Source organism: Acipenser ruthenus, chromosome 8, assembly GCF_902713425.1.
Source record: "Acipenser ruthenus chromosome 8, fAciRut3.2 maternal haplotype, whole genome shotgun sequence".
In the NCBI taxonomy this organism is placed as follows: Eukaryota; Metazoa; Chordata; class Actinopteri; order Acipenseriformes; family Acipenseridae; genus Acipenser; species Acipenser ruthenus.
Window position 1 is genome coordinate 46,514,801 of NC_081196.1, and position 14,818 is coordinate 46,529,618.

Consider the following 14,818-nt stretch of genomic DNA (forward strand, 5'->3'; position numbering starts at 1 on the left):
GAGGATATTGTTCACAGCTTTTTCTTCTAAGCGCTGAGGTTTAGATCTTATTGTCAGGGGGCTTTAAAAATAGCAATATCATTAATAAAGCACAGCTTGTCCCGAGGAGAATTTGATGGTATGTCCCGGTTTTGTAAGTCAGTTATAACTTCTGCTAGGAATAGCCGTCTCCATATCCAGTTCATACTGTAGCACCATGTTAGCTGTTCATTCACTCAATACTTTCACAATGAATGACATAATAGGCTGGATTTCATAAAGTACAGTCGTTAATACTGGTATGAGAATCTGGGGATACAGTATATGTGTCACTTGTAACTCTTATTACCTATAAACGCTTGACGGTGATACTTTTGAATTTACTGCAGGGTAGTACTGTATAGGCTACTGACATACTTGTTGGCTACAGTTGAAAGTTGCAAGTTTATCACACTGCTGCTCAATACAATACATCTTTATCACATGGATGACAGTCCAGTTCTCATCTGATTGATCGGACTGTTTGATCTGAAGTTGGTACATGTACAGTATGTTAAAAAGATAAAACAATGTCCAGCCTATGACTGTCTCTCATTAATCTTTGGTGCTTTGTTTTCAGCTTATGGTGGTTAGAAAGCTGGTGAGATCAGACTGAAGGGAGAACTTAAGGACAAGTTCTAATGACTGTTGTGAATAGCAATGGTGACTGCTGATTATACTGCCCTGATTTTGCAAAAAACTGGTCTTCAGTTTCAGGGTAGTGTGCACTGTTGGATGCAGTTTAAAATGAACCATTTATAAATAATCTTGATTTCTGCTTTAGCTGCAAAGGATCTGTATGGAAATACATTACATGCTCCTGGAACATTGGGGTAACTGATGGAAAACTGTATGTTTTCTTTTATTAACTTATAAGAATATGGTAAGTACATGATATAATTCTGGAGCACTGTAGGCAAAGGGAATAAGTTGTGGTTAAATGAAATGATATAAAGAAGGAAACCAGTCGTTGACCCCTAGTTGTACCTGAGGGGCAGCAACTGACAACTGGAACACTGCCAAAGGCTATATTTAACAGAACACAGACACGCTTTTTAGCATCCTGAGATCGCCAGGTATAAATACTAGCATAGAAGATGCTTCTTTGAGATACGAGTTATGTCTTGAAGCATCCTGAACTCCGGAACAGTGTAGAGATCATGCCAGTCGTGCTCCCAAAAGAATATGTCAAAGTGGCCATTTACTTCACTTCCGTTAAAGCTATCGCTATATTATTGTGCTTAACGATAATGTTCAGTAGGCATGTAACTTTTTATTAATGGATCGGGATTAATTCTTAGTCACTGTTTGGACATCAGTCATTCTAAATCATAAAAATAAGTTTCCTTATAGATCTGGACAGACTAAAGCATCTGTCAATGTGATCCCACATCGCTGAACATTTACTATTTTAACGAAGCACTTTAAATCTGACAACCCTAAAGCATTGCTGGTTTACAGCTCCACGCATTGGACAATACTAGCGTAGAAGTCTGTTGTACTGGGACTTATGTTGACTCAACCTGGGTAGAAACCCCCTTAAGTAGTCACCAAAGAGCTGCTTTGTTGCATTAATAGAAAAATGTATAATAGCAGCCGCCAGGCTCATCTGACAAACTATGGCACTTTTTGGTGACAGAAACCAAACATTCTGATAATAAATCCAGATTATTTAGAGATTGTTTATTAAATTTACTTAAACCAGTGCTTCAAACCATAATCCCACACCCACAGGTCTGTCATCTCAACCCCAGAGCAGGTACCCAGACCGGATCAGGGCTAGTTTGTATCAGAATGCAAAATGAGAAATGCTGCTTCCCTGTCATCATTTATTCTGTTCGAAACAAAACAGAAAGCATAAATAAAATAACCTGAAGGAATAGTGCGTTCCTCAGTGCTATCTATTATACTTGTGTAGTATTGATTGACATGCAGACCCATTGGAGCAGCATGTGTCTTTGAAGGCCACAAGGTGACAGTCCCAACTTTTTTATTGATTGAAAGAAATACCCATAGGCGAAATTACAAATAATAAATACTGTATGTATGAGCTAAGATCCCTTTATTTGAAATATTTATAATCCTCTTACATCATTGGGATTTAGTGTTAAGCCGAGACCAAGGGAGCAAATTGAAAAAAAAACCCTGAAAGTTCTGTATATGTACATTTGTACCCATGCAAAATAGCTTCTTGATTCCATTCCTTATAGAATGGAATGGTTTTGTTGATTTTTTTTTTATATTAAAAAGCATTATTTTTTGTAAGCATTTTATGCACAATAGTTTGAGTTTATACTGCCATAAAAACAAATAGCAAAAGATGCACAGGCTGTTTAAATTATTTAAATACAGGTTCTACATTTTTAGAAAAAAGAAAAAAAACACAACTGCAAGTCAACTTTCAAGATTTTTTTGGCAATTTTTTTGTTGGACTTGTGTTTTTTTTTCTTTTTTTCTTTTTTTTTTTTTAAGGGGGAAGATGCATTTTATTTCTCAAACTGGAGGGACTGTCAAAATGATTTTAATCTTCTTTCTATTTTCAATTTTGCTTTTATAACATTGCAAAAAGAAGCAATGTGTAACTGACAGTTTAAATTAAGATCATTTTTCAGCCTTAGGGAAACGCTAGAATTAATGTTATAGTGCAAAATAGAACTAGATTTAAGGAGAGGCTATCATATCATTACCATGCCATGGAAAAGAAAAGACCAAAAGGAGTCATCTTAAAAGATCCCTGTGGGCACATCATTTGTGTCTGCGTATAATTTGGTGTAAGCCACTATGTTTTCCTCTGCTGACATTTTGTCTGAGTGTAGAGAATGCCACGTTTGCATTTGCTTTGTAAACGCATACAGTGTATACTGTTTGGTAAATACTGTTGACCTGTGCTACAATCAGTGTTATTTTGGTGGTAAAACTTGACTGCTGACAAAAATCATCTACTGTATTTATTTTAAATGCAATAATTTAGTTTATTTTTCTTTATACTGATTGAATTCAACTATTCCTGCTAAGATGAGATGATATGGATGTGAACAAGAAGAAAAAGAGGTTGAAATGTGTTTTCACATTGTACAGTCAGTAGTGCATGTATTTGCATATCACAGATTTAAAGAATTTCTTTAGTTCCCTCCCTATATTTAATTGTGACTCTGTTCTTCAACAGTGTTACCTTATTGTTACGCTTTGACTTGGGGAGCTATGAGTAATGTAGCAGTCGCCTGGGGTTTAATGAAGCTTTCTGCTTCACTAACGGCGTGCCTTACTCTATGAATGATGAATGTGTTTATAGAGTAAGGCGTTGCTCTTACATGTTTCAGTGCAGATATGATTTGCAAACAAGCCTTGGACAAGGGTGACAAAGCCAGCAATCAAACAGAAATGAAGGCAATCTTATGAACAGGATGCAGTGCAGTGTAAATACAACAAGGTTTTTTTTTTTGTTTGTTCCCCCCCCCACCCCCCACCCCCCCATTGGTTTATTTAACCCGTTGCCATCCAAGCTATCAATCCTCGCCATCTTGATTCAAGCAGAAGTAAATTCTACAAGTAGTATTTTACTGCATACTTTTTTTAACCCAACATTTACAGGCATGCCTATAGTAGCAGTGTATTTCCACATTGAACTTTCTTTGAAATGCATTTGGTCACAATCACAAGGTTGCAACAAGCGTTTCTTTTAAACACTTTCAGTTGGCAAACACCTAGAAGCTTAATTTCATGTCTTTTTTCCAATGCCAGACCTTCAGTTAAATGAATACTCCTTTTCCACTGCAGAGAACTCAATAAGTGATGTAATTCCATGTTTATTTTTTTATACTGTAATGTACAGGTAGTGGACAAAAAAAATGGAAACACCAATGTAAAGTCACTTAATAGGGCGTTGGGCCACTATGGTCTCCCGCTCTGTGGAGTTCTCTGTGGACCGTTTTTGATGAAACTGGCTGCTTGTGCCTGTTTTGCCTTGCACTTCGAATTAATGCACGGATATCACGATCCTGGAGTATTCGCTTCCGCCCACTGTTGCCCTTTGCTGATGATGTATTTCCCTCGGAGTTCCATGCCGACATCACCTTAGACACCGTTGCTCGTGAAACATCAGCAAGTTGAGCTGTCTTGGTCACTGAAGCTCCTGCCAAACACGCCCCAACAATCCCCCCTCTTTCAAAGTCACGGAGGCCTCCTCTTGCAGCCATGCTAGCCATAATTATAGACAACCAGGCCTGTCCAGCATTTTTATACATTACCCTAAGCATTCTGGGATGTTATTTGCTTAATTAACGCATGAGCCACACCAAGTATATTGAAGCCCTTGCTTTCAATATACTTGGTGTCCCTCATTTACCCAGGTGCTTACATTTTTTTGTCCACTACCTGTATATGCTAATTACCATTTTTCCTACACCCATTCTGTTTAAATGATGGTAGGACATGATTTATGATGATGCTGGTATTGTTGTAACAATTTATCGCTGTACAATTGTGTGCTGACTTAGGTTTCAACAGCAGCCCTTTCAGGCTTCTGTTTCTCAGTGTCAGAAGTAAAGTCACCCCTGCATGGTGGTTGCTGCCATGTTTTAAAGTTTTTCCCATCCTTTCTTTAATCGAGATGAATGATAATGTAAATAATCAAGTGTTGTATGGGAATGAAGTCGCATGGCATACACCCACACCTCATCAGACAAGAACTTAAAAGAAAAACACAGCACATAGATTTTTGTACGCAGGTCACTTCCGTACTGTGACTGAGCAAAAATGCTGGAGTGCCAGAAAGTGATTTTGGTTAATGACCTGAAAATCAGATACAGTACTGTGTTCTTCTCCCTCTTCTTGTTCATTAACTTCTGCTTTTACTTCCTCTTCTTCCATGCAGTGGTTGTTTCTTGTATCTATAGACACTGGTGTTAAGTATCTACAATACATTAGAAAACCACTTTGGTTTTAAACTTGGTTCCAACATTCTTTACCACAAAATATTGAGCATCATAATTCTGAGACAGATGGATGAATGTCAGTCAGTGTGTCTGTCTATACCTGTTAGATCTACTTTTTCAAGTTACTGATATTGCTGTCTAACATGGTTGTGTGATTGCTAGCCTTAGTTTTCTCATGTGGCACACTAGGTGGAGGCCGACGAGAAATTAGATTTTACAAATCGAAAACTGGGTACCAGTGAAATCAGAGTTTTTGTCAGATTCAGTCTACTGTATGTTCTGCCCCATTTGGATAATGAGAGATTGTTAATACTGTGTATAATATACAGAGGGCTTTATACATTGTTAAATCCCCTCTGCACAAAGAGCACATCTGTTTAACAAATACCTGTTCTCAGCATTTGATTTAATAGCTTGGCTTGCATATATGCAATATTCTGTAGGTACTGATTTCTGACTAAGCCTGTCATCCCTGCATATGTTACAGGAAATTCCCAAATGGGAGCAACCATCGTTGATGCTTTGGACAGCCTCTACATAATGGGCCTGCGTGACGAATTCAAAGATGGGCAGGAGTGGATTGAGAAAAACCTTGACTTCAGTGTGGTGAGTATAGAGGGAAAAAAGTGTAGTGGAGACAGACACATGCTAACTCAGTGCTGTTTATGGTACTCTAATGTCATCAACAGATCTTCCCATCTCGTTGGGTAACATTGCAGGCATACTGTAGGTAGTTAGTCACCTGTTTGCTGTTTTGTGGCAATCTTTGAAGAACAATGCTTTATCGTAAAACTATTACATATGTATATACAAATATTTTGGCTAGTGCCATGTTGAGGTCTGTTTTTGATGTTCTAGAACAAGTATAATAAACACTAATTGATTACTTAATTGTTGACATAATTAACAGATCCAGGATTTCCTGCAAAACAGTAATAATTTAGCCTTATGCACCTTGCTGTACGGGGCACAGTGAGTAAATGCACACAGTGCTTTAAACCAAACATGTACGTTTTAATACAGAATATTAATGTTTGTATCATGATAGGATATGTCCTTGGCATGTTAACATTGAAAAGGCATTTTTCAAAATGTTCATCCATTAACGTTTTTTTTTTTTTAATTTGTATTTATTTTTTAATTTTTAGTTCTGTTGTATCAGCTGTTCAGTATGACAACCATTTCAGAGTGCCTCTGTCTGAATGTATTTTCACAATGTGTTATTGCAATAGCCCTCCCTACAGGACCTTGTATATTCAGAGAGACAGCTTTCTTAGGACTCCAGGGACTGTTTTGAGCTCACCTTTTCCCAAGAAAGGCAATTAAAAACTAAACGTGTTTGTCCCAAATATATGCTCCTAGGAACTTAGACCTCAGGTAATTGGTCTTCATTGTGTGATTAAGCGAGAGAAGGAAATTAAGTTGCAGAGTGTAAGATTTAGCAATATATTTCTAGATTAACGATTAAGTGAAATAAATACATTTCTGTGGAATCCTGTAAGCACAGCTAATATTATTATTTATTATTATTTGTTTATTTAGCAGACGCCTTTATCCAAGGCGACTTACAGAGACTAGGGTGTGTGAACTATGCACCAGCTGCAGAGTCACTTACAATGACATCTCACCCGAAAGATGGAGCACAAGGAGGTTAAGTGACTTGCTCAGGGTCACACAATGAATCAGTGGCTGAGCTGGGATTTGAGCCGGGGACCTCCTGGTTACAAGCTCTTTTCATTAACCACTGGACCACATAGCCTCCTCAGAACTCCTGATAATGCCTGTTACCAGAATGGTGCAGCTGGTGCTGTTGCATACTCCAGCTAAATAATGAGTGGTGTCTTCTCTATGCCATTTTTACCCTTGTCTAATTGATATTGCTGTTGGTATTTGTTTCTGAGTTATCATCAGTTGCACACCTCACTTGCACAGCATGCATTTCATTTCCAATTAGTGAGCACAGGGTACTCTTACCACATGGCTGGAAAGAGACCAAGTCAGATTATTGCTTTTGTTTAATTATTTTTTTTGCCATAATTAAAAGCAACAGGTAACCAGGCAAATTTGGCCTCCCCTCTTCTGCAGTATATGTGTATTGAACCCAAAGTGGCCCAAGAAGCTTTGTACAGTACATGTAATTGGCATTTACATTTTTTGTAAATCCATTGTATTTAATATACCGTGCATATTCTTTAGTTAGTTTCTTGTATATTGCTGGCTACTTGCTTTTTCTATTTTATATTTACAATAAATAAACGGTTAAGAGTTGGGAAGCAAAGAAAAAGTACGTCCTTGGGCAAAAGCTATTAAGAGTAAAGCGATAAAATAGAAATGATTGATGTGCAGAATTCAGATGTTCAGATGATTAAACCTCTTGACCTTTCGGTCAATGAAAAATAAATGATGGGACTCCCAAATTGCTGGAGAATAAATCTGTGCACATATATTAAGATCTGGCTTAGACAGATTACATCTACTGTGGGTGAATATTGCTACTTAATTGTATTCATGTCATTCTATTATTATCTCCCAAGGGATACATATCCCTTGGCCTGGGGATACAGGGAACCACAGTCCTTATGTTCTTATTCCAGAACCCAAGCCATGCAACTGTCATCACATGCAATGAACTTGTTGATTCAAGTAGATGATGCAGTATTAAGAGGCACTGTATTTCAGTTGTGTTTTTCTTTATTTTCTTTCTTCATGTATTAGCGGCCATCCAAAAATGATCATCATTTTCTGAAAGAGTACAAAGCTGGGGCGGGATCCATTGGCTCCTAAGGCAAAAAGTTTGTCTGGAGCCCTGAGTATTATTAGTTAGTGGGGTGAAGATTAGGAGTTTTATTAATGTTATCTTTAGTATAGAGGACAATGCTCTTAATCATAAATCCAGAGGTCTTAGTTTCTACTTTAATGAGCAGAATTTGCTTGGCCCACCCCCCAGTTGCTGCACCTCAGTTTAAGTATACCCCATTATAGAGTAAAGCACAGGGCTCACACTATAAGAAAACCATAAGTTACTTAGCAAACCAGGGGTAGAGTACTCTGTGCTGTGTAGAGAAAAAAATATTGCTTTTAAAATGAATTCACGCCTTCAACTTAATTTGTACTAGGCAGGGTCCTACACTGAGATATAAAATAATTCGGAAGCATTGTGCTATAGTCTAGACTACTTCATGTTTCCAAATAATGTGTTTGTTAATTTAATCTGTGCGTTTATAGTTATTGCTTTTGTAATACATAATAGGCTAGATACGCATTGACAGCTATCGAGTTACAATGCGGTGTCCCTCTACAACGTTACACTTACACAGATCATCGATACAGTTGCCTCGCTTACAACCAGAATAGTGAAGAAACATCTCAACTGTCCATAGTATACCCTCAAACTTCAACTGCTTAGCGTTAGCGCAGAAGATCCAAAATGCCTTGTCCAGTGTATGTTCTAATTACTCTAGCCTGTAGTAACAGTGACAAAAACAACAAAATACACAACTGATCAAAACTGACTTGCACCATTATTAAATAAACATTCAGCTGCTAATGAATCCTGTTCACTCCTTTGAATAACAGCTGCTTTCTTCTTCTTCTTCAAATCATACTGGAAAGTGATGCTGTAGGAGACCTCTCAATGCATGCATAATACATTCTAAAATATTCAGCACCCCTGCATCTGTGAGATATGAAAAAAGCAGCTCACCCCATAGTGTATTGTCCCATTGAAAAGCGATAGGTCCCCCAAATAGTCACTGCAAGAAAAGTATGCGTGTTACATCCCATCAATCAGACCAGCATCAAAAGAAAGGCTCCCAAAACTGTCAGCAAATCATAAAAATAGTCATACAGTAGAATTGTAGCACACAGGAAATACGTTCAAGTGGTCAATTCCATTCTATTAAGCCTGGTTTTTATATATTTCAGCCACATTTTTGCCATTTTGGGTATTTCTGTAATAATTTTTTCCAACAAGTATTTGATAAAAACAAAGGAGAAATGTGTGTTCAAAATAAAACAATACAACACATAGAAGTTTAACAGTAAAATGAAAATGCTGTCACTCTAAGCCTACAGAAAGCCGAGGTGTAAACACAGAATAAATGTATTTCTTCAATATGGCTAACAACTGTCTTGCTTTTTACAGAATGCTGAAGTGTCTGTCTTTGAAGTCAATATCCGGTTCATTGGTGGTTTGCTTGCATCGTATTACCTGTCTGGACAGGAGGTAAGAACCGCTGATTTGATTGTTGTACAGATACTTAAATATGAACTAACTACCTGGCAGAAGTGCAATACTGTATATAGGGATTGTGTGCAATATCTCATATTTACTACTGTGGAAAGACATAACTCATGCAAGCACTTTGTAAGCTGATATGCAATCTTGTACAATTGTATTATAGTATATTGCATTTTTATGTAGGCATGTTTTTGTTTTTAGCATACACATTCCAGTTATTGAGCAGGTAACTTTTATGAGATGGCATATGGCATTGCGAAACCATAATCTAATTCACAACCACCAACTTTTCATCCCAATATTTGAGTGCTTTAGCCTTGCCTTTTGAGACAAGCTTGACACACTTGGCCTTACTGGCTGGCCGCCTTCTTCCTGTAACCTGGATTGTTTGTGTCTTCTATTCCCGTCATTGCACCAACTTAACGGCTTATTGTAAAGGTCATTAAACTGTGGCAGTTTCGATCTCTGGTTGAGATTGACAAAGCAGATGTAATGAAAGATTAAAATGTGGCTTGGCAGATCACCCAGAGGGCTGGCAATGTCTCTATGGAGTGTTACTATGGGGACGGAAGCATGCCACTTCATCCTGTAGCTTCTGTAGAGGAGTTAAGGATCTTGTTCGAACAAATGCTTTAACCTGTTATATGGTTGTGCAGTTTACCTTGACCGTTTTACAGAACATATAGCATAGCACGTAAGTTCAATACATTTGCATATTATGTCCCACAATTTGCAGCATGTTACATAATCAAGAAAGAATCATACTACAAACTCCTCACTTCCTAAATTAAACTATGAATAAAATAAGTTTCTCTGTGTCGTAATTAAAGAAAATTGTTAAGTGTTGTCATGTGGTTTCTTGCCAGTACAATTTAAATTAAAAGTTGCACTGTATAGGTTTTCATGATTGCACAGTATAACTGTTTTTGCTTTTTGAATATCAGATCAATGTATAAGATGTTTCTAGGATTACACTGTTATTTCTGTAGTCATTTAACATTATGTTTCTGCAAGTTTTAAATGTTTTGTAATTTAAAACAATGCCACATCATTTAAAGCTACTCCTTGTAGTCATCAGTTTAATTCAGTCCTGTTAAGCAAACTGCCCACATAAATACCATATTCCTTTGAATTTAAGATGCCCTCGAATTTACAGACGTGCTCAAATTTGTTGGTACCCCTCCACAAAAAACGAAGAATGCACAATTTTCTCTGAAATAACTTAAAACTGACAAAAGTAATTTGCATCCACCATTGTTTATTCCATATTTGATAGAAATCAGACTTTGCTTTTGATTTTTTATTCAACATAATATTGTAAATAATAAAACAAATGAAAATGGCATGGACAAAAATGATGGGACCGCTAACCTAATATTTTGTTGCACAACCTTTAGAGGCAATCACTGCAATCAAACGTTTTCTATAGCTCTCAATGAGACTTCTGCACCTGTTAACAGGTAGTCTGGCCCACTCTTCCTGAGCAAACTGCTCCAGCTGTCTCAGGTTTGATGGGTGTCTTCTCCAGACTGCAAGTTTCAGCTCTTTCCATAGATGTTCGATAGGATTCAGATCAGGACTCATAGAAGGCCACTTCAGAATAGTCCAATGTTTTGTTCTTATCCATTCTTGGGCGCTTTTAGCTGTGTGTTTTGGGTCATTATCCTGTTGGAGGTCCCATGACCTGCGACTGAGACAGAACTTTCTGACACTGGGCAGTACGTTTTGCTCCAGAATGCCTTGATAGTCTTGAGATTTCATTGTGCCCTGCACAGATTCAAGGCACCCTGTGCCAGGCGCAGCAAAGCAGCCCCAAAACATAACCGAGCCTCCTCCATGTTTCACTGTAGGTATGGTGTTGTTTTCTTTGAAAGCTTCATTTTTTTGTCTGTGAACATAGAGCTGATGTGACTTGCCAAAAAGCTCCAGTTTTGACTCATCTGTCCAAAGGACATTCTCCCAGAAGGATTGTGGCTTGTCAATATGCATTTTAGCAAATTCCAGTCTGGCATTTTTATGTTTTTCTTTCAAAAGTGGAGTCCTCCTGGGTCTTCTTCCATGGAGCCCACTTTTGCTCAAAAAGCGACGGATGGTGCGATCAGAAACTGACGTACCTTCACCTTGTTCAGCTTGTATCTCTTTGGCAGTTATCCTTGGTTCTTTTTCTACCATTCGCACTGTCCTTCTGTTCACTCTGGTCGATTTTCCTCTTGCGGCCGTGCCCAGGGAGGTTGGCTACAGTTCCATGGACCTTAAACTTCTTAATAATATTTGCAACTGTTGTCACAGGAACATCAAGCTGCTTGGAGATGGTCTTGTAGCCTTTACCTTTACCATGCTTGTCTATTATTTTCTTTCTGATCTCCTCAGACAACTCTCTCCTTTGCTTTCTCTGGTCCATGTTCAGTATGGTGCACACAATGATACCACACAGCACAGTGACTACTTTTCTCCATTTAAATAGGCTGAATGACTGATTACAAGATTGCAGACATGTGTGATACTAATTAAAGAAATTAATTAGTTTGAAATATCACTATAATCCAATTATTTATTATCTTTTCTAAGGGGTACCAACAAATGTGTCCAGGCCATTTTAGAATATCTTTGTAGAATAAGCAACAATTCATCTCTTTTCACAGCTTCTTTGCTTTATTCTATGACATACCAAAGGCATGCAAGTATACATGATAAAATAGCTTTTAATTTCATCACTTTTCAGGAGGAATGAAGCATTATTTCAATGAGCTGTAAGGGTACCAACAAATTTGAGCACGTCTGTACAAAGATACAACCTCAATTATGCATATGGAGGCAGTTTGCGGCCGTCTGCAATCACACAGAGCATGTACTGCTTCTCATTTCCAGTCGTGATTACTCACCTGTTTTTCTCCCAATTTGTGAATTATGGTGAACTATGCCTGACATGTCAAAAAAATATGGGCGTCTGATCAGCATTTCCGATCTGTCCAGCTGGCACGGTTTGTTAGAAATGCTGAAATTGTAAAAACTTCTCTTTGAATTCCTCAGGAAGCTAATGACTCTTCTTTGAAAATAGCTGCCTGTATGTCATGGATGATTCGAGATCGGGCAAGTCTTTTCTCGGCAGTCAGTCACGTTGCTGTTTGTGTACTCGGGTAGTCACGTCTTTTGTTAGTGATTTTTTAATACACGCATCACTATACTGTACTCAAATTTAAGACGCAGGCTATTTAAGAAGAAAAAAAAGGAATATTGCATCCACTGCTGATTTTAGTGGAGTCGTATACAAAATGCTTTTTTCCTGCCAAAGGAAATGTGTTCAATATTCACAGAACAAATAACGGCTTGATTGATTGTGTTTACCTTCTATATCTTCGGTTTTAAGCAGCTCTTTTATGTGTTTGTCTCATCTTGTTTTTTATAACTGACATCGCAGGAGGCAGGTAATAACAACTTAATTCAAAGGATTGGACTCATTCTAAGACGTGTCACCTTAAATATTGAACAGAGACGTTGACAAACCCCTTTAATATTGTCCCCTCTGATCTACATGTTGGGGCAGGATATAGCATGCACTGTCATGCATGATTTATGCTACCATTGTATTCCGGAAAATCCATACGATGCCCTTTTAAACAAAAGTGAAATAGCTGCATTATAATAAACCATCAAAGGATGATTCTTCTTCTATTGTGTTTCATTTGTAGTGAAATGCTATGTAGATTCATTCACAATTCCAGACCAGGCTAGGCCATACCACTGCAGCAGCATTGTTTTCACAGATGATACTACTGTAGCAAACCATTTGTTATCGCAGGCAGCCCTGATGAGAGAAATGATCCAGGTTTGTATTCCAACTGTAAAGCTGGGCACCCCCTTACCTCTTTTCCTAAGAGACCTCATTACATTTTCCAAACTGCTACAGACAGATATTTCACATCCCCTCCCAAATAAATACCAGTCGCACATATCTGGTACTAATCCTCAAGATATTTACTTATAATTAACTTTAGTCTTGGAGCAAAACAATAAATCTCTGCGTCCTTGGCTTCTGTCCCTGTGAACAGCTAGACTGTATAACTAAGCCCTTTTATTATGGACTCAGGTTGTGGTATTTCTGTCCTGTTAAGAGAATTGATTACTAAAAATGAATTACTAATCATCACAAAAAATATTTCATGTGAACCCTGTAGTTCAGGGCTTCCAAAACTTTTTTTACCAGAGGCCCACCTGTTCAGCTGCATTAGGCACTGCGACCCACTATTAGCACTCCTTGGGAAAATGTCAAATTAAAAACATTTTATATATATATATATATATATACAGTACTGTGCAAAAGTTTTAGGCAGGTGTGAAAAAATGCTGTTAACTAAGAATGCTTTCAAAAATAGACATGTTAATAGATTATATTTATCAATCAACTAAATGCAAAGTGAGTGAACAGAAGAAAAATCTAAATCAAATCCATATTTGGTGTGACCACTCTTTGCCTTCAAAACAGCATCCATTCTAGGTACACTTGCACAAAGTCAGGGATTTTGTAGGCATATAGTCCGGTGTATGATTAAACAATTATACCAAACAGGTGCTAATGATCATCAATTCAATATGTAGGTTGAAACACAATCATTAACTGAAACAGAAACAGCTGTGTAGGAGGAATAAAACTGGGTGAGGAACAGCCAAACTCAGCTAACAAGGTGAGGTTGCTGAAGACAGTTTACTGTCATACACCATGGCAAGACTGAGCACAGCAACAAGACACAAGGTAGTTATACTGCATCAGCAAGGTCTCTCCCAGGCAGAAATTTCAAGGCAGACAGGGGTTTCCAGATGTGCTGTCCAAGCTCTTTTGAAGAAGCACAAAGAAACGGGCAATGTTGAGGACCGTAGACGCAGTGGTCGGCCAAGGAAACGTACTGCAGCAGATGAAAGACACATCATGCTTACTTCCCTTCGCAATCGGAAGATGTCCAGCAGTGCCATCAGCTCAGAATTGGCAGAAAACAATGGGACCGTGGTACACCCATCTACTGTCTGGAGAAGTCTGGTCAGAAGTGGCCTTCATGGAAGACTTGCGGCCAAAAAGCCATACCTCCAACGTGGAAACAAGGACAAGCGACTCAACTATGCACGAAAACACAGGACTGGGGTGCAGAAAATGGCAGCAGGTGCTCTGGACTGATGAGTCAAAATTTGAAATATTTGGCTGTAGCAGAAGGCAGTTTGTTCGCCGAAGGGCTGGAGAGCGGTACACGAATGAGTGTCTGCAGGCAACAGTGAAGCATGGTGGAGGTTCCTTGCAAGTTTGGGGCTGCATTTCTGCAAATGGAGTTGGGGATTTGGTCAGAATTAATGGTCTCCTCAATGCTGAGAAGTACAGGCAGATACTTATCCATCATGCAGTACCATCAGGGAGGCATCTGATTAGCCCCAGATTTATTCTGCACCATGACAACGACCCCAGACATGCAGGGAAAGTCATTAAGAACTATCTTCAGCGTAAAGAAGAACAAGGAGTCCTGGAAGTGATGGTATGGCCCCCACAGAGCCCTGATCTCAACATCATCGAGTCTGTCTGGGATTACATGAAGAGAGAGAAGCAACTGAGGCTGCCTAAATCCACAGAAGAACTGTGGTTAGT

The 14,818-nt window shown here is 38.4% G+C and overlaps 1 protein-coding gene across 2 annotated transcripts in view; it reads left to right on the plus strand.

Moving 5' to 3' along the window:
- LOC117406862 (mannosyl-oligosaccharide 1,2-alpha-mannosidase IB) overlaps nt 1-14,818 on the plus strand; it is a 90,328-nt gene that overhangs the window by 39,738 nt on the left and 35,772 nt on the right. For both annotated transcript variants that reach the window (XM_034011221.3, XM_034011222.3), the window contains exons 5-6: nt 5,440-5,558; nt 9,097-9,177. In XM_034011221.3, coding sequence (XP_033867112.1) covers nt 5,440-5,558; nt 9,097-9,177 — 200 coding nt within the window. The remainder of the gene's footprint in view (nt 1-5,439; nt 5,559-9,096; nt 9,178-14,818) is intronic.